Raw genomic sequence first — 19,630 nt, forward strand, 5'->3', positions numbered from 1 at the left:
CTTAGGTAGGTTTATTCCTAGATATTTTATTCTTTTTTTGCAGTGGTGAATGGAATTATTTCCTTATTTCTCTTTGTGATCTTTCATTGTTAGTGCATAGAAATGCAAGAGATTTCTGTGCATTAATTTTGTATCCTGCAACTTTACCAGATTCATTGATTAGCTCCCGTAGTTTTCTTGTGCCATCTTTAGGATTATCTATGTGTAGTATCATGTCATCTGCAAACAGTGACAGTTTTACTTCTTCTTTTCCAATTTATATTCCTTTTATTTCTTTTTCTTCTTTGATTGCCATGGCTAAAACTTCCTAAATTATGTTGAATAATAGTGGTGAGAGTGGGCACCCTTGTCTTGTTCCTGATCTTAGAGGAAATGCTTTCAGTTTCTCACCATTGAGAATGATGTTGGCTGTGGGTTTGTCATATATGGCTTTTATTATGTTGAGGTAGATTCCCTCTATGTCCACTTTCTGGAGAGCTTTTATCATAAATCAGTGTTGAATTTTGTCAAAAGCTTTTCTGCATCTCTTGAGATCATATGGCTTTTCTCCTTCAATTTATTAATATGTTGTATCACATTGATTGATTTGCATATATTGAAGAATCCTTGCATCCTTGGGATAAATCCCACTTGACCATGGTGTATCATCCTTTTAATGTGTTGTTGGATTCTGTTTGCAAGTATTTTGTTGAGGATTTTTGCGTCTATGTTCATCAGTGATATAGGTCTGTAATTTTCTTTTTTGTAGTATCTTTGTCTGGTTTTGGTATCAAGTTGATGGTGGCCTCATAGAATGAGTTTGGAAGTGTTCCCTCCTCTGCAATTTTTGGAAAGTTTGAGAAGGATGGGTGTTAGCTCTTCTCTAAATGTTTGATAGAATTCCCTGTGAAGCCATCTGGTCCTGGACTTTCGTTTGTTGGAAAATTTTTAATCACACTTTCAATTTCATTACTTGTGATTGGTCTGTTCATATTTTCTATTTCTTCCTGGTTCAGTCTTGGAAGGTTATACCTTTCTAAGAATTTTCCATTTCTTCCAGGTTGTCCATTTTATTGTAATAGACTTGCTTGTAGTAGTCTCTTATGATGCTTTGTATTTCTGCAGTGTCCATTGTAACTTCTCCTTTTTCATTTCTAATTTTATTGATTTGAGTCCTCTCCCTCTTTTTCTTTATGAGTGGCTAAAGGTTTATCAATTTTGTTTATCTTCTCAAACAACCAGCTTTTAGTTTTACTGATTTTTGCTCTTGTTTTCTTTGTTTCTATTTCTTTGTTTCTATTTATTTCTGCTCTGATCTTTATGATTTCTTTCCTTCTACTAACTTTGGGTTTTGTTTGTTCTTTCTCTAGTTCCTTTACGTATAAGGTTAGATTATTTATTTGAGATTTTTCTTGTTTTTTGAGGTAGGCTTGTATTGCTATAAACTTCCCTCTTAGAACTGCTTTTGTTGCAGTCCATAGGTTTTTCATCATCATGTTTTTGTTGTAATTTGTCTCTAGGTATTTTTTGATTTCCTTTTTGATATCTTCAGTGATCTCCTGGTTATTTAATAGCGTACTGTTTAGCCTCCATGTGTTTGTGTTTTTTATGGTTTTTTCCCTGTAATTGATTTCTAATCTCATAGCATTGTGGTCAGAAAAGATCCTTTATATGATTTCAATTTTCTTATATTTACCAAGGCTTGATTTGTGACCCAAGAGGTTATCTATCTTGTCGAATGTTCCATGTGCCCTTGAGAAGAAAGTGTAATCTGCTGTTTTTGGGTGGAATGTTCTATAAATATCAATTAAATCTATCTGGTCTATTGTGTCATTTAAAGCTTGTGTTTCCTTATTAATTTTCTGTCTGGATGATCTGTCCATTGGTGTAAGAGAGCTATTAAAGTCCCCCACTATTATTGTGTTACTATCAGTTTCCTCTTTTATAGCTGTCAGCAGTTGTCTTATGTATTGAGGTGCTCCTGTGTTGGGTGCATGTATATTTATAATTGTTATATCTTCTTCTTGGATTGATCCCTTGATCACTATGTAGTGTCCTTCTTTGCTTCTTGTAATAGTCTTTATTTTAAAGTCTATTTTGTCTGATATGAGAATTGCTACTCCAGCTTTCTTTTGATTTCCATTTTCATAGAATATCTTTTTCTATTACCTCACTTTCAGTCTGTTATGTGTCCCTAGGTCTGAAGTGGGTCTCTTGTAGATAGCATATATATGGGTCTTGTTTCTGTATCCGTTCAGCGAGCCTGTGTCTTTTGGTTGGAGCATTTAATCCATTCATGTTTAAGGTAATTATCAATATGTATGTTCCTATTACCATTTTCTTAATTGTCATGGGTTTGTTTTTGTAGGTTCTTTTCTTCGCTTGTGTTTCCCACTTAGAGAAGTTCCTTCATCATTTGTTATAGAGCTGGTTTGGTGGTGCAGAATTCTCTTACCTTTTGCTTGTCTGTAAAGCTTTTGATTTCTCCGTTGAATCTGAATGAGATCCTTGCTGGGTAGAGTAATCTTGGTTGTAGGTTCTTCCCTTTCATCACTTTAAATATATCATGCTACTCCCTTCTTGCTTGTAGAGTTTCTGCTGAGAAATCAGCTGTTAACCGTATGGGAGTTCCCTTGTATGTTATTTGTCATTTTTCCCTTGTTGCTTTCAATAATTTTTCTTTGTCTTTAATTTTTGTCAATTTGATTACTGTGTGTCTCAGCATGTTTCTCCTTGGGTTTATCCTGTATGGGACTCTCTGTGCTTCCTGGACTTGGGTGGCTATTTCCTTTCCCATGTTACGGAAGTTTTTGACTATAATCTCTTCAAATATTTTCTCGGGTCCTTTCTCTCTTCTCCTTCTGGGACCCCTATAATATGAAAGTTGTTACGTTTAATGTTGTACCAGAGGTCTCTTAGGCTGTCTTCATTTCTTTTCATTCTTTTTTCTTTATTCTCTTCCACAGCAGTGAATTCCACCATTCTGTCTTCCAGGTCACTTATCTGTTCTTCTGCCTCAGTTATTCTGCTATTGATTCCTTCTAGTGTAGTTTTCATTTCAGTTATTTTGTTGTTCATCTCTGTTTGTTTTTTAATTCTTCTAGGTCTTTGTTCTTTAATTCTTCTAGGTCTTTGTTAAACATTTCTTGCATCTTCTTGATCTTTGCCTCCATTCTTTTCCTGAGGTCCTGGATCATCTTCACTATCATTTATTCTGAATTTTTTTTCTGGAAGGTTGCCTATCTCCACTTCATTTAGTTGTTTTTCTGGGGTTTTATCTTGTTCTTTCATCTGGTACATAGTCCTCTGTGTTTTCATTTTGTCTATCTTTCTGTGAATGTGGTTTTCATTCCACAGGCTGCAGGATTGTAGTTCTTCTTGCTTCTGCTGTCTGCCCTCTTCACTGTGTTCTTACGATAAGAAAAAAGTAGACAACAAACCTTAGTTTAACAAAAGAAACCGAAAACTGTCTTTTCTAATTTTTATAACATATACACTTAAATATTTGGCTGTGTCGTATATGTCATTGTGTTTTACATTATGATTTATGTGGAACTCCCTAATCAAATATTTGGTGTTAAAAGAGGAAAGGCAGTCTTGGGCATTATTTTACATGGTTACAAAGTATTCAATATATAATTTCTAATTTGTAACATTCTTTCTAATTATAAGGGTTATATCAGTTTATTGAAGAAAATTTTAGGAAAGTCAGAAAGGTATAAGGAAAGTAAAAATTTACCTGTAGTCTCCCCATTCAGAGTCTACCGTAAACCGTATTGTTTATCCTTCTATATGCATATTACATATTTATATTTTTAATCAGGAAATCATTGTTATAGATGCAGTTTGTATTCTAGAGTTCCAATTCCTTTCATTATGCCAGTTTTTCATCGTCTTAAATACAGCTGACCCTAGAACAACTTGGGGGTTAGGGACGCCAACCCTCTGCACAGTTACAAATTAAAGTATTACTTTATAGTGGGCTGGCCCTCTGTATCCCTGGTTCCACATCCATGGATTCAACCAACCACAGATCATGTAGTACTGTAGTATTTATTGATACAAATATGAGTATAAGTGGACCTGCATAGTTCAAACCCATGTTGCTCAAGGTTCCAGCTGTAGTCTCCAATGGTAGTATTTAGTGTTTCCATGATATTCAGCCATATAAATGTAATATTCTTTATTTAACCCTTTATTACTTAGAGATAGTTAGATACATATTATTTATATTTAGATACTACTATTTCTGGTGAAAAATAAATTTTTGTTAAAGACAAAAATTCCAGCCTACTGCTGAAAACAGCTGATTCAAATCCTGCTTTCAGAACAAAATTGTGATTTTTGTGTTTGGGATTTCTCTAATGGTATCAGCAAATTTTGTCCAGGTTGAAATAGAATATTTAAGCATTTCATCTTCCACATCTTAGTGATTCCCATTCTTTTTTTACTCTCATAATGTTTTCTTGTATTTAGGTAGGGTTTTTTTCCATTTACAAAAGCATTTGGAATGATAAGGAATTATAGAAGAATATTGATTCACATAAAAATGTTTATGGCATGCTATTATTAAAATGTTATAGAACAGTATGTACAATATGATACTAATTTTGTTTTTAAAGTATATATGTTGTGTATGCATATGTTCAAAGATTAGAAGAATATATGCCGAAATCCTAACAGTGGTTACTTCTTAGTGGTAGGGTTCTTCTGGGAGCATTCTGTTTTCTGGATTCTCTACAGTGAACATATTCCCAGAAGGAAAATATTTTTTAAAACATAGCTAAGTGCCATATTTTTGCAGAGCCGTCAAGAATTCTATAGTTTAGTTAAAGACATTCTAGACATTCATTTAGAAAGATTTGAAAATAAATGACTATATGCAATTCAGTATAAAAGTGTATATGTAACTATAAGGAAATATCATTGAGCAGTAGAATTAGAATAGTGTTAATGAAGAAAGTGGTGGTTTTGAGCTGAATCTTAAAAGGAAATGTACAGTTTTTTATTGGAGAAGACAGTGAGTTTATACCCTCAAAGGACAGCATCCCAAAGGCATGTGTCTGGGAATGAGAGAATATAGAAATGTGGAGAATAGTAAAGAGACTAAACTTAATCAGTATGTGATTGTTCTTTTAAAACAGAAAGTCTCTGTTTCATGTTAATGATCAGATATTTAAAAAAGAAAAGAGAAATCCTGAAGTTTGGGGAACTAATGCATTTGTGTTTTTTAAAGAATTTCACTGTTTTAGTACCAGTTGCTCTCTACTTGAACATTATTTTTCATGGTTACAAATTATATAGTCAATGTTTGTATAATTGTTTCAGTGTTAATTTTACTGAAACACTGTATTAGTTGAAAAATTTCTTTTCAAAAACTGCATAGTAAAACTTATGGTTAGTCAGTAGATATTTTAATGCCATGATACTAAATGTTAGCTCAAATAATCAGTGTTTAAATACAACTTTCTTATGTCATAGGGCTTTTGCCAAGATGGCTTCAGCTCCTACCAGCTATGGCAACACTACCACTAAACCAATGGGGTAAGTATTTTTAATAATTCTGATTGAATAAGTCTGGTACTCCAGACCATAATTGGACTTTTGTGCCTTAAAAACACAGTGTGACACTTTGGATACAGAAAGTTTTCATTGTGATACAGAACAAATGTCAGCATGCCTTTAGCTTCCATAGGTAGTTTAAATTCTGTATTTTACCTGGTATGGCTTTGTATGCTTCCTTGTTCTTAAAACATTATGTTTGGGCTTCCCTGGTGGCGCAGTGGTTGAGAGTCTGCCTGCCGATGCAGGGGACATGGGTTTGTGCCCCAGTCCGGGAAGGTCCCACATGCCGCGGAGCGGCTAGGCCCGTGAGCCATGGCCGCTGAGCCTGCGCATCCGGAGCCTGTGCTCCACAATGGGAGAGGCCACAACAGTGAGAGGCCCGCGTACCAAAAAAAAAAAAAAAAAAAAATTATGTTTTTCATTTTCAGAAGATACATGAAGTTTAAAAACTGTTTTTATATCAATGTTGATAATATAGACTTGAAGCTAGACACTCAAGACCTAGCTTCAAGATGGAACTAGGCATACTGCTAAATGATAGAGAGGAAATCCTCAGGGCTGGGTATGACTTCTGACTTCAGAAAATCCTGTACAGTATGTGTGGTTTTCAGGGGAGCTAAACAAAGTGATTCTAACTGCTGTTTTCCATACCATACTAGCTTCAAAATTCTTAGCTTATTTTTTGGAGCTTAGAACAAAAGCATGAAACTGGAGGAAAACCGGTTTACCTACCCCGAGCTGCCAGTTTTAATGAAACAGTTTCCAAAAAGTAAAAGTACTTGGCCTAAGGCAGGGCCTTGTAAGCGCTTGGCAAAATGAATCCATTTGGCCTCACCTTCAGACAGTGCTGTGCAGGTGAGCCCACTAACTCCCTGAGAGTTACCTGGTACCTGGGAATTGCCTCAGAACTGTCCACTCCAACAGAGATTACTTTCTTTTGTTTTTGTTAAAGAAATGATTTCCATCCTGTCCATCTCTTCATTTCAGAGGGGAGTAGGACAAGATAGGAAAAATGAAAATATATTTGGAAAATTACTCTCATGCATTTAATGAAACAGACTTTCCAGTTCTTTGTCTTAAAATCTTGCTGAATCTTAAAAGCCTATTAGATTTCTTATGGATTTTGTAGTTGAGGATTTTAATAAAATGTGTTATAAGAAAACCTTGGATGATTTGAAGGCTTTCCCTAGCCTTCTTTTTTTTAAAATTAATTTTTATTGGAATATAGTGCTTTACAATGTGTTAGTTTCTGCTGTGCAGCAAAGTGAATCAATTATACATATACATATATCCTCTCTTTTTTGGATCTCCTTCCAATTTAGGTCACCACAGAGCATTGAGTAGAGTTCCCTGTGCTAAACAGTAGGTTCTCGTTAGTATCTCCCTAGCCTTCTAATATCAAAATGCAAGATTACCATTCTGTCCCACAAAGCATCCTTTGATTCCATGTGAGAGACTTTTTGAACCACAAATATAAAACCAATATGGCAAGTCATTTGTGTTATTTTTGTTGTTAAAAATTCAGACACTAAACAGTCTTCTGAGTTGAGGTAGAATTCATCAAGTATGTTGTGCTTCACATTTTTATATGATAGGTTTTGTGTATGAGGGGAGAAAGTATACAATTGCAGGATTAGGTCTAGCAGCTATGATATAGAGAACACAGTAACTTTTGACCTATTCGTAATACTTATAGACATATATGTTTTGAATATGCCAGTGTGTTTTGAACTCCTAAAGTGAGTCATCTGAATTACTATCTTTTTTTAATTGAAGTATCGTTGATTTACAATACTGTGTTAATTTTTGCTGTACAGCAAAGTGATTCAGTTATACATACATACACATTTTTTAATACTCTAGATTACTGTCTTTAATTTATTGTTTTAACATTAAGACAATCAGGAAAGCAAGGAATTCTCTTCAGTTAATAATTTGCTTAAATACTATAGCTAAGGCTTAGCAATTAAAATGTTTATATTGAGGGCAGCTCTCAATTTTTATATTTTATTAATATCGACTAGTCAAAGTTTTATTACTGTTTTATTACTGTTTTATTGTTAAATAAAATTGTGGCAGTGATGTCCATGGAAGCAGAAATTCTCAGGTCACTTCTGTTTAGTAAAAACAAAGGTGGTAGGCACATAGAGCATCAGCATATATTGTGTAATCAGACAAGTATTCTGTCTGTAACTGGAGAGATAATTTGTACTTAGTGCAGTCCTCTTCTTTTGCACCTAGTCTCTTATCACGAGTCATGAATACAGGATCACAATTTGTGATGGAAGGAGTGAAGAACCTGGTATTGAAACAGCAAGTAAGTACAATTGTTAGAAAACACACTGGTAACTTTTGAATATAAATGTTGGCAGGTTGATTGCTCAGATAGAGCAGCTTCTACATATATTCAAGTACAAATATTAGGAATAAAATAAAATCAAGGCATCCTTTACTGGTATATTTAAGGATGTGAGGGTGTTTTACAGGTATAGTTCACAACTCTGTAATTTTATGCTTTTTTTTTTTAATTCGCTAATTGGACTTTACTGACATTTTGATTTCCTTTAACTATTATCAGGTTTGTGAAAGTATATTAATTGAAAAAAAATGAACTTAACCTTAGAATAATGAACTGTTACAAAAATGCATATCATTTAAGTTTTGACATATATTAGGAGAATATTAATAAACTAATAGCCTTAATAGTTTAAAAGCCTGTGTAAATTAAAATAAAAATATTTTAAGTAGAATATATGTTTTGAAATAATGTAACTATAGCTTGATTTCATACTTCATTTTGGAATAACAGTCTTAGTTTTAAATATAAGACTTTTTTTAATGACTTTTGTATTTTTGTTGTTTTCCTGTTATTCTTATATATAGATATTTCTGCTTCAGAGTCATCATTAATTGATTTGGTTTCAAACTGGACTTGTTTTTAACTTTTTGTTATGGAAATTTTCAAATACACGTTAGTATGTCAAATACTCCTGAGCCCTTCACCAAGCTTCAATACTCAACATCGTGCCATTCTTGTTTCATCTTCCCCACTTATATTTTTTTATTTGATTTATTTTTAACTGGGATATTTTAAGGCAAATCTGAGATATAATATTTCACACATAAATACTACAGTTTGTAGTGAGAAGGATTTTAAAGGCCAAATTAAGAAAAGAAACAGAGTTAATTATCTGTTATTCAGATCTGAATATTAAGTGTTTACTTACTTGTTTTCAGAATAAACTAGATCTTTTGTTTCTCTGAACTTCTTCCACACCTTTTATCTTTCTTATGATGTTTACCTGTGGTATTTTGTATTAACATTATTTATATTTTACTTCTTTTTTTTCCAGTTTTATTGAGATACAATTGATATATATTGTTTTACTTATTGATGGCAAAGAATTTTTTTCCCCATCTTTGAATTTTCCATAGCAGTTTGAAGAAAGTAGGTATTCAATTTTTGTTTGAATAAGTGAATAAGATTTTATTGTAAAAAAACATGTAGTGTTAATAAAGAACAGTGAAAAATCCTAATTTGCTGTCTTTAACTAAAAGGCTGATTACTTCCTAACTTTCCTTCAGAGAGATTCCAGATTGCTTTATTTCCTAAGTACTTGGGAAGAATTTTTAGCTTCATTATCACTCTTAGGAATTATTTTCAGTCCTTCCCATTCTGTCTCTCTTCTGGTAAGAGGCTACTACTAAATACTTAATCCACTTTTTTACTGGTTCACGGTACTTTCCTGAGTCAGTTTATCTTTGCTCTCTTAGACTACTGAAGGTGAAGAGACATAAAAATAGGAGGTTGGGCACATTAGTGACCAACATACTGTACTTACAGTTTAACCTAGCACCTGTTAAAGAAAAAATTACTCATGACACTCATTAAAGTACAGTAAGGCAGACTTTATTCAGGGGGACCATTGAGAAAGATGTTGGGACCATCACAATGGAGTTTTGAAGTCTGGGAGAGAGATTGGGCTTAAGTACAAATACAAAAGTGGGAATTTATAGCCAAGGAGCAGGGTGTAGGGAATCAGTGGTTGGAAAATTACCAAGAGGAAATATCAGGGATAAAGGGGGATCCTGGCCAAACCAACCTAACAGGATTCTTGCTGAAGGCAGGCTAGTGTGATTGGACATCACCTGGGAGGTGGTAGAAGGTGAGGAACCCGATGAGATATCGAGGGTGTTTAGATACCGAGGATGGAGGTGCTGGCTATAAACTGACTTTAGCAGGATTCTTTCTAAAATTGGACAATGCAGAGATGGACACAGAAGTCCACAGGTCGAGGCCCAGTTGAAAAAGTTCAAAGAGCCTGAGTAGAATCTCTCTAGGAGAGAACCTTTGTCATAGCACTCTATTTATTATCAACTATGGACAAGATGATTTCATATGTGAGACAAAGGGGGAACCACCAGTTTCTAAGACTACGTCTGCCTTTTGCTAGATAGACTGGCTATTGTATAACTACGTATAGTTAAATTTAGTTTTAAGGAAAAGTACATATTTTACTTAACATGTCACTGTTAGAAGGAAATCCCAGTAGTAAGATTCCCTAAACAAAGGAATCCTTGTCACAAATAACTGATAGCATTGAGCAATTACAGGCTTTAATCTTTATTTATTTATGACTGCGTTGGGTCTCCGTTGCTGCGTGCAGCCTTTCTCTAGTTGTGGCGAGCGGGGGCTACTCTTCGTTGTGGTGTGCGGGCTCCTCATTGCGGTGACTTCTCTTTGTTGCAGAGCACGGGCTCTAGGCACACGGGCTTCAGTAGTCGTGGCACGTGGGCTCAGTAGTTGTGGCACACAGGCCCTAGAGCACAGGCCCAGTAGTTGTGGCGCATGGGCTTAGTTGCTCCACGGCATGTGGGATCTTCCCGGACCAGAGCTCAAACCCGTGTCCCCTGCATTAGCAGGCGGATTCTTAACCACTGTGCCACCAGGGAAGTCCTTGTAATCTTTTAAATGATCAAATTTACTTTTTGAACTTATTACCTTAGTGTCACATGATATACATCCCCAAATGATGCCTGTAAGAAGGGTCTAAAGTGATCGACTTAAATATTTTATTGTGCTAACACAACAGTGTGTTTTATTTAAAGTTAAGTTTATAAAATATAAAACAGATTATCCTCTGTGACCTCAAATCCTTTTGCTTTTCTTAACATTGCAAATAACATACTGCTTTGATATAGGCAGTTTCTCACTTACAGAAGTAAAATTTGAAATGACTGGTGGTTACCTCTTTCTATATCACATTTCTATCACCACTGCTAAGAGAGCCAGGCCAGTTTTTTAAATAGATGTTAATAAGACTTTTTAGGAAATATTTATTGATTTGGGGGACACTGGTTACTGATTGGGGGATAGTGGTTCATTATATATTGTGAAGTAAAAATAAAAGTCATTATAAAACAGTAAATTCAATATGATCTTTTTGTTTTTGTTTAAAAAAAGAAAAAAAATAGAAGATACTCAAGGATATATAACTAGGTTTTAAATGTTAGTTTTTCTAGGTGAGAGTATTCACCTCTGATTAATTCCATATGATAAATTATTAGACTTCAATTATGGAATCAAAAGAGTGAACATTTCTAATTGTTCTTAGTAAATGTTACCAACGTTGCTGTCCAGAAAAGTTGTACCAATTTGCAGTGATTTACAGCACCTGTTTCTCTATATCCCGCCCAAACTTGGACCTGTGTGTATGTGTATGTGTGTAATCTTTGTAAATTTAATACTTTTAAAAAGTCTCTTGTTCTAGAAATATTTAAACTCATAGAAAGCCATTTTTAAAGTTACACAGTCCTAACGTTCTAAAATTTAGAGGAACTGCTACAGGTAGATATAGGGCAGGTTGGGAACTGAAAAAAATGTCAGAGAAGAGACTGGAAAAGATGAATTCTTTGTTTCACACTTGTAAAGTTCTGTTTAATTTATGCCTCTTAAGTCTCTAAGTATTTGTTTCAATTTTTTATCTGAATAAACATTTTAAGCTATAAAAACATTAGATAGAATAGGATGTCTTGTCATGTCCAGTTTTCTAGGTCACTTATAAGAGCCTTTTATACTTTTTTGTTTCTTGGGCAGCATAAGTTTTATGTATCACAAGTATTAGCTATCACATAAAACCATTTGAATGATATTCGCAGATTTGAAATATACTTATGTGAGGATAATTGTACAAGAACGTGATGATGAATAATGTAGTACTAAGTTGCATAATTTAAAAGTCTTCTATTTCACTTTCTTTGGCTTGTTTGCTTAAATAATCACTCTTTTAAAAATGAATTAACAACAAATAAATTGCAAGCAGTGGAATTCAGTAGATTAAAAAAGACTTAAAAGATATATCACCTAATTGCAATACATAGCCCTTATTAACATTATAATTTGAACAGTGAAACTGTAAGAAATAAATTTATGGAGCAGGAAAATTTTGATACTGACTAGATATTGAGCTGTATTAAAAATATTTGCTGATTATTTTAGGTGCAATAGTAGTGTTATAGGGGTTTTTTTTTCTTTTAGGAATTCTTATATTGTGGAGATATATATACTGAAATATTTATTGCTAAAATGATTTGATACTGGGAACTTGTTTTAAAACAGCCTAGGGAGTGGGGAGTGAGAGTATAAATGAAATAAGAATTCGCCATGAGTTGATAATTGTTGAACCTGAATGATGGAAATTGATGTGTTTTATTGGGTCCAGGTAATCCTGTTTCTTGATTTTATTGCCATTAATATGCTATGGTTTGGGGAAAAAATACCACTTTATATATTTTATTCTTTCCTCATCTGTAAGATGTGGATGTTGGATTCACTCTGTAGATCCCTTCTGATTTATAATTTTTAAATTTTGGAAATAGATGATCCATCCTATTCCCCTTCCTCCTATCTGCTTCACTGACAACTTTCCAACATCCGCATACTCCATCTTATTCTTTACTTGGCTAATACAGTCTTCCAGATAAGTATTCTCTTCAAGAAAGTACACATACTGCTTTTCATTCTTCAGGACTTTGATAATCAAGACAGCAGCGACTCTTGTCCCAACTTCACTGCCTAGTTCATCGTCAGAGTATCATCCCAAATCCAAGGCTACCCAGGGTAGGGCAGGGGCGGCGGGGTCGGGGGGGAGTTGGAAATAGTCACCATAGACCAGATGGCAATACAGGGCAACAAGTGGCTAATCCTAGGAGAATTAGAGGGGAAAAATGTTTTTAACTGTTTTGGATATAGGCCTGTATTATGTTTTTTAGATTGTCTGTTTTTTAATTTCTTTGCATATTTTATTTTAATTTTGTTTTTAAGCAATTATGCCATCAGAGACAAAAATTAACATTGTTTTTATTTAAACTTTTCCAGTGACTAAAATCATAAAACGTGACTATGGTCATAAAACTATTAAGGATTTCTAGAAATTAATTTCTCACTGTATTTTTTTTCTCCCAGTAATATTTCTAGTTCATATATTTGAAATTTGAACATCTTGGAAATAGTGATCCTTAATTTAGGATATTCACATGTATGGGATTCTGTCTCTCAAATCTAAATAGATATAGAGGCTTTCTACTAATAAAAATTTAGTTAGTAACCTAGACAATAATATTTTTCATTTTATTTCTGAAACAGTTTCTAAAAACAATGAAATATATCCTTGGGAATTTTTAAAATAATGGGCTTTCATTTGATTAAATTTCATTTATACCTCTGTTATTGAGGTACACAATTTTTTTGTGTCTTTAAAGATGAGTGAACAGACCATTTGTTGAGTGAAGAAAATTGTATGGTTTTGTTCTGCTGTTTTCTCTCTGTTAGCTGCCACAGTTCAGTTTTTTCAATTAGTAGAACTTAGTTATCTTAGATATAAATTATTATCAATATAAAATTCATTTTAAAATGATTAACTTAAGTCTTCGTATAGGCCAGATAGAGCATTAGTTGATGACAGAGCTCTCAGAAGTTGTTTCCTGAAGTACTCTTTCTTAGGCCTTTAAAGACATTATGTATTTCCTTTATCATTCTCTACACTGCAAGTTTTCCTTAATGTGTGACAGTGTGTGAATTATTGTGTGGTGTGGCACTGGTAGATGACTCTTTTGGTGTTATCTGTTTGTAAAGACCAAACAAAAACATAAAGAATCGTCTCTGGGCTCTTAAACTTCTGAACTGTACTGCTAGAAAGAAATTTTTCTCGTGTTATTTAATGACCTATTCACTAGCAGGCTTATCTTCAGATACAGCAGAGATATGAAATGCCAAGTAAAATTTAACTACCTTTTAGAAAAATCTTATTTTTATACTAAATGAAATATTCAAATTTCCAGTTATTTTCACAAATACAATAAAAGTAATATGACTCATATGGCTTTATCAATTATATAAAATCTTTTCTGACCTTTTCTCCATTGCACATATCTAATACCATAGTACAATTCAGAGAGCTAAACGGAGAATTCAAAGCAAATAGAGGGGCTTCCCTGGTGACGCAGTGGTTTAGAGTCCGCCTGCCGATGCAGGGGATACGGGTTCGTGCCCCGGTCCGGAAAGATCCCACATGCCGCGGAGCGGCTGGGCCCGTGAGCCATGGCCGCTGAGCCTGCGTGTCCGGAGCCTGTGCTCCACAACGGGAGAGGCCACAACAGAGGCCCGTGCACTGCAAAAAAAAAAAAAAAAAAATGTAAATAGAGAAATGGATATAAAATTAATTTTAGTAAAATATTATAATTTATAATGTTGCCTTGCTCCAGAATTCTTTTTATTGTTCCTGTTATGTTGCAAAGTACTTCATCTTTTGTTGGTGTTACTTAGAACAAATTTGTAACTGTAGTTTTTTCTTTTGAAAGCATTTTTATAGATTTAAATCTGTACCCAGTTATTCTTTAGAGAAAGTTATGGTTTAGACTTACATTCTTAAGTGAACAAACTCAAGTTTATTTGAAACAAAACTTAAAAGGTAAAATTTTGAGCTCTCTTTCAAATTCTAAATAGAATTCAGGAAGTACATTCAGTCAGCTTGAACATTTGGTGCTTGTGTTTATATTAAGAAGTTCCTGGCCAACAAAAATATCAGAGAATAATGAAATAACTTTAATTTTACTTGCCTAAGATTATCTTGAAAGATTTTTACTTGCCGATCTAGAGAAAGGAAAAGGAAAAAGAAATGCGTATTTTCTGCCTGGGCAAAGCAGCATTTTCCTTAGTGATGGTCCATTTTAGTAACAATAAAATGTTTTATGACCTACAGAAAGTAAAACTTGTAAAATAGTAATGTGTTATCTACAGTTATTTGAATAATGAGATTTAATGTTGCCTCTGTTGTATGAAATCTCTAAGATACAAAACTATTCTTTCCAGAATATTCTGTACAGTTCACAAAGGAAATATCAGTTCAAAGTGGGCAGAATACCATCCCAGTAGGAAGGTACTTTGAATAGGCATAATAGTCACTTAGTAAATTTTCTGTACCCAATGTGTTGTTACGTTCAAAATAATGGTTAAAATGGTCAGATTGAAACATAGCAATAGTATTTCATATCCCCATGCATGTAAGCATGTCAAGGGGCAATCTTCTGTCAACACCAGTGTTATACATTTTATGTTCAAAGTGGAATGTGTTTTGTAAGAAGATAATATAGTATGTCATTGAAAATTTGGAATTTATCCCAGGCAAAATTAAAGCGGTCAGTAAAGTTGTGTGTGCATCCATTTCCCCATTTTTTCAAAGAACACAAGTATCTTATTGGCTAGAAGAATATACATTAGAAATGAAAAAACTCTGTTAGGTCATTTAATCTCATATATTTCTGCAAACTTAAAGTACTATTTTTTAAATAAATCTGCAGAAAGGAAATGAAAAAAAGCGGGTGGGGATTCTTACTCAATTAAAAGCTTACAATTACGGGTGTTAAAAAGCAGACATCCAACAAAGTAAAAAGCCCAAATATGTATTTGTACTAAAACCTGGATACACCTACACATTTTTAAAAATTACGTTTTTTCTATGGAACCTTGAATAATGCCAAGGGTATTTACAACTATGACACCATTCACAGAATACTTAATCTTCGAATGTGTTTAATTGAAAGGTAAGCATACTGAACTATAGAATGATTAGGTTGTTTTGCTACTAGAGAAGAATTTTGGTTTGTTATTTCTTCTAATATTTAACAAAATACTCACTGATCTCTTCCACAGAATCTACCTGTTACTCGTATTTTAGACAATCTCATGGAGATGAAGTCAAACGCTGTGAGTAGCATATAACACTGTACTTGTAAGTTCTTGAACATACCAGACTATATACAAAAAGTGATAAACTCAGAGTTTGTTGTGGGCTTAATCACAGCAGACTACATGCTGGAAAGGAAAGAGTCCATGTTCTCAAACAGCCTTTTTTAGCCATTATCACAGATAAATGGGAATTGGTTTCTCAGCTGCTACATCACTCTGGCCAGCTTTCATCCAAAGTAAATGTAGATTATATCCTATATATGTCCTAAGGAGCAAGTTTCTATAAATAAAAAAGAACTAGTGAGCATCAGTTGGTGTACTATAAAGAGTACCAGATCAGTTTAATTTTATGAAATGAAATTAGGAGAGGAGTGCATAGTAAAAATTTTAAGTGCATGTATTCAGATGGCACCAAGTTCTTTGGGGCTGAAAGGTAAATTGAGAGAGAAATTGTTTGATGAAGAGCTAAATGGGTAAATAAATATGAGCATTTACTTAAAGAATGGGTTTTCAAGCTATCTGTTTATAATTCAAGAAAGGAATGCAAAAATCATCACAATCTGTTTCATAAAAGAGCCCATCCTGTTACTGTGGCAACTAGAAATAGAGTGGTTATCTGGAATAGAGAAAAGCCGCATGATCAAAACCCTCATCTGGGTTGATCTGAATCACTATAGACTTGGCATCAAGACTTAGGATACCAGGCTGAGAGAGAGAGTGAGAACAGAATCTTCAGTTAAATATGTCATTATTTTGTAATTGTTAAAACATTATTATAACATTAAAGGAAATTAACAAAAACAAATTTTAAAATCTGTCCATGTGAAAACAAAGATATAGTGTTAAAAAAAAGCCCAAAAAGGGGCAATTACAGTTATGAAAGGAATGAGAGAATTGTCTATAATGATAAGCTAAAAAGGATTGGATTCTTCTATCTGGGAATCAATATAGAGAAAGTGGTATACAATGTAGTAAAAATAGATTTATTACTACATCCTAGAATATATGAAGAAGGAATGCTTCTTGAAAAGCCTGAGAGAAGTATGATTTATGATTAATTGTCTTATAGACTACTACTTCATAATAGGCAGTAAATTTCTGGAAGATATTACCCCAAACAATAATAAAGATTAAAAATATAAACAAATGCAAAACTTTAGACACCATATCCACAAGGGGTTAGGCAAGTTCAGGATATTTTGTTGCTGTCCCTAATCTAGAAGTCGAGATGATGGATAAGGACAGTAATAATGATAATAGCTAACATTTATTGTGCATTTCTTTAGCCAGGAACCAGTCAAAACATTTTTCATATAGCTCATTTAATCCTCATTCGAACCTTCTAAGAAAAATACTACTTTTTTAAATTATTCTCATTTTATAGATGAAGAAACTGTGGCACAATTAACTTGCCCAAGGACACACAGCTAAAAAATGGCAGAGCTGAACAGGCCACATTTTTCACCACTGTGCTATATTGATTAGGGCAAGAGCCATGCCCTTCGTAGAATCATAGAACTTTAGAGTTTAATGAAACTGTAGAATCTTAACTGTGAAGGAGAGGAAACCAAGAGATATTGTGACGTTTCCCAAGGCACACTATTTTTAATAACAGAATTGGAACCAAATACCCACTACTTCTGAATTCCTGCCTACTACTCATTCCAGCATATACACACCTTCCACATATCTGTCATAGACATACAGATGGCTAAATTATAGGTCTTATGTTTCTCCAAGTTCTGTAAGTTCATTTATCAGTTCTATTGACTTGGACTTTATAACTGAAGGCACATTACTACAGACAGATATTTTTTAATTAATTATAAAAAGTAAAATTTTTCAACTTTGAAAGCATTTTTTCATCCATCTGCTAGATGAGACAGATGCCTGCTTCCTCTCTTATCCCTGTCTTGTTCCCATATTGACAAATTGATTTGGAGGCTTTGAAGAGATTAACAAAGTGTACTAAGTTAGACCTGACTAGTCATCTTGAATATATCGTATCTCAAAGGCTTTAAGATGCTATAACCTAATTCTAGATGAATTCTTATCACTAACGTTTATTAAGTGTTCTTTGATTTGTCTTGATTGGATATAATGAAAGAAAGGGATTAGGCAAGATACCAGGTAAATTTCATCTTCCCTTGTACATCTGGCTAGTAGCGGTTTCCTAGAGCAAAGTGTTGAAGGATTATGGCACTGCCTTTGGGTTCAGGGAGAGTTCTGTGATTGATTAGCATCGTCCACCATTGAATGCAGGACTAGGTAGTGGCAACAATGCATGGTTTGTCATTGATCACGTTTGAGTAGGTTCATCCAGAAAAGAACCAGATAACGTTTCAGAAAAGAATGAGTTCCTTTGGCTGATTGTACCATGGAGGGCAAAGGAGGCAGAGATTAGGAAGTGACTACATTATAAACAGTAAAGCAGTACTTTCCAGCTCCTTTAATATCAAGAAGCTAGTTTCCAATGTAGTATGGAGGTCAGCAACCCCTTATCCACAACTTCTGAAGTCCAAGAGTTCTGAAAACTAAGAGATTTTATATAACTCATTTGGTGGCAAAACCTAACCTTAACTCAAGTTGAGGTTCTTCGTACTTTTGATTTATCCTACTTTATGTTAATATTCATCTGTTTAGCTCCAGAAATATTAACGTGTTAGATGATGGGGTGCTGCCCTCTATGAATATTATATATAGTTTATGCATGACATTATCTATATGCAATTTTTTAAATTCAAAATTCCAAAATACATCTAACTGCAGAGGTTTCAATTATGAGAGATTGTGAACCTGTATTAGGTATTCTGGACATTCAGTAAAATCATAGACATATAATAATAATATAATAAATTCTAAAAGCAAGAATATTTAAGTACATTAGGTTATAAAACAGGTATATTATTTTTCTTAGTTACTTTTTTTTGAAGTATAGTTGATTTTACAGTGTTGTGTTAGTTTCAGGTATATAGCAAAGTGATTCAGTTATATATATATATTCTTTTTCAGATTCTTTTCCCTTATAGCTTGTTGCAGAATATTGAATATAGTTCTCTGTGCTATACAGTAGGTCCTTGTTGGTTATCTATTTTATATATAGTAGTATTCTTTTGTTAATTCTAAACTCCTAATTTATCCCTCCACCCCTTCCCCCCCTTGGTAACCATAAATTTGTTTTCTATGTCAAAACAGGTATATTTTTGAGAAGCAATATGCATAGTGGTTAAGAGCTGGGGTATTGAAACTAGACTACCTGGGTTCAAATCCTGGAGTTCCCACACTTACTTGTCATGTGACTTTAGGAAAGTTAAAATAAATAACTTCTCTGTACCCCAACTTGCCCATCTGAAAAATAGGGATAATAATAACTACCTCATAGGTGATAGGGGATTATGTAATTTTACTTAGAACAACGTTTAACACATAGTAATTGCTCGGTAAATGTTGATGGTGGTTACCCACTCTACCAAATTAATAGATTCATTAGTAGATTCATCAAGTATTCTTAAAATAAGCCAAACTTGAACTTTCTAAAGAAAAATTCCATAGTCATGGTAGAGTTCTCTTTTTTTTTTTAATAGGAAACTGATGACTATAGATATTTTGATCCCAAAATGCTGCGGGGCAATGACAGGTAAGCAGCTCTCGTCTTGTACAATTTGTTGTAGGTTTCCCCACCCCCACCAAGAACGGAAATAACTTTACTGATTTTTTGTTATACATCAGTAACTGCTTATTATTAAAAATTCAAACTATATAGAAAACTGGTAAGTAAACAGTATGTATAATCTCTTTACCCAGAAGTAATCACTGGTAATTATACCTAACACTTTGATG

The 19,630-nt window shown here is 33.7% G+C and overlaps 1 protein-coding gene across 10 annotated transcripts in view; it reads left to right on the forward strand.

Annotated features, from left to right (window-relative positions):
• Positions 1-19,630, forward strand: part of SCFD1 (sec1 family domain containing 1) — a 134,907-nt gene that overhangs the window by 99,005 nt on the left and 16,272 nt on the right. For 8 of the 10 annotated variants that reach the window (XR_003433593.1, XR_003433594.1, XR_003433595.1 and 5 more), the window contains 4 exons: positions 5,461-5,523; positions 7,786-7,861; positions 15,755-15,808; positions 19,375-19,427. Coding sequence is in view for 2 of the 10 variants with exons in the window: in XM_027110989.1 (XP_026966790.1) it covers positions 5,461-5,523; positions 7,786-7,861; positions 15,755-15,808; positions 19,375-19,427 (246 nt within the window). In the remaining 8 variants the exon portion in view is untranslated. The remainder of the gene's footprint in view (positions 1-5,460; positions 5,524-7,785; positions 7,862-15,754; positions 15,809-19,374; positions 19,428-19,630) is intronic. The other 2 variants (XR_003433598.1, XR_003433599.1) reach the window with 1 other exon arrangement.

The sequence above is a fragment of the Aethalodelphis obliquidens genome, unplaced genomic scaffold (assembly GCF_003676395.1).
Source record: "Aethalodelphis obliquidens isolate GAN/ISIS:26980383/991018 unplaced genomic scaffold, ASM367639v1 scaffold10, whole genome shotgun sequence".
Classification (NCBI taxonomy): Eukaryota; Metazoa; Chordata; class Mammalia; order Artiodactyla; family Delphinidae; genus Aethalodelphis; species Aethalodelphis obliquidens.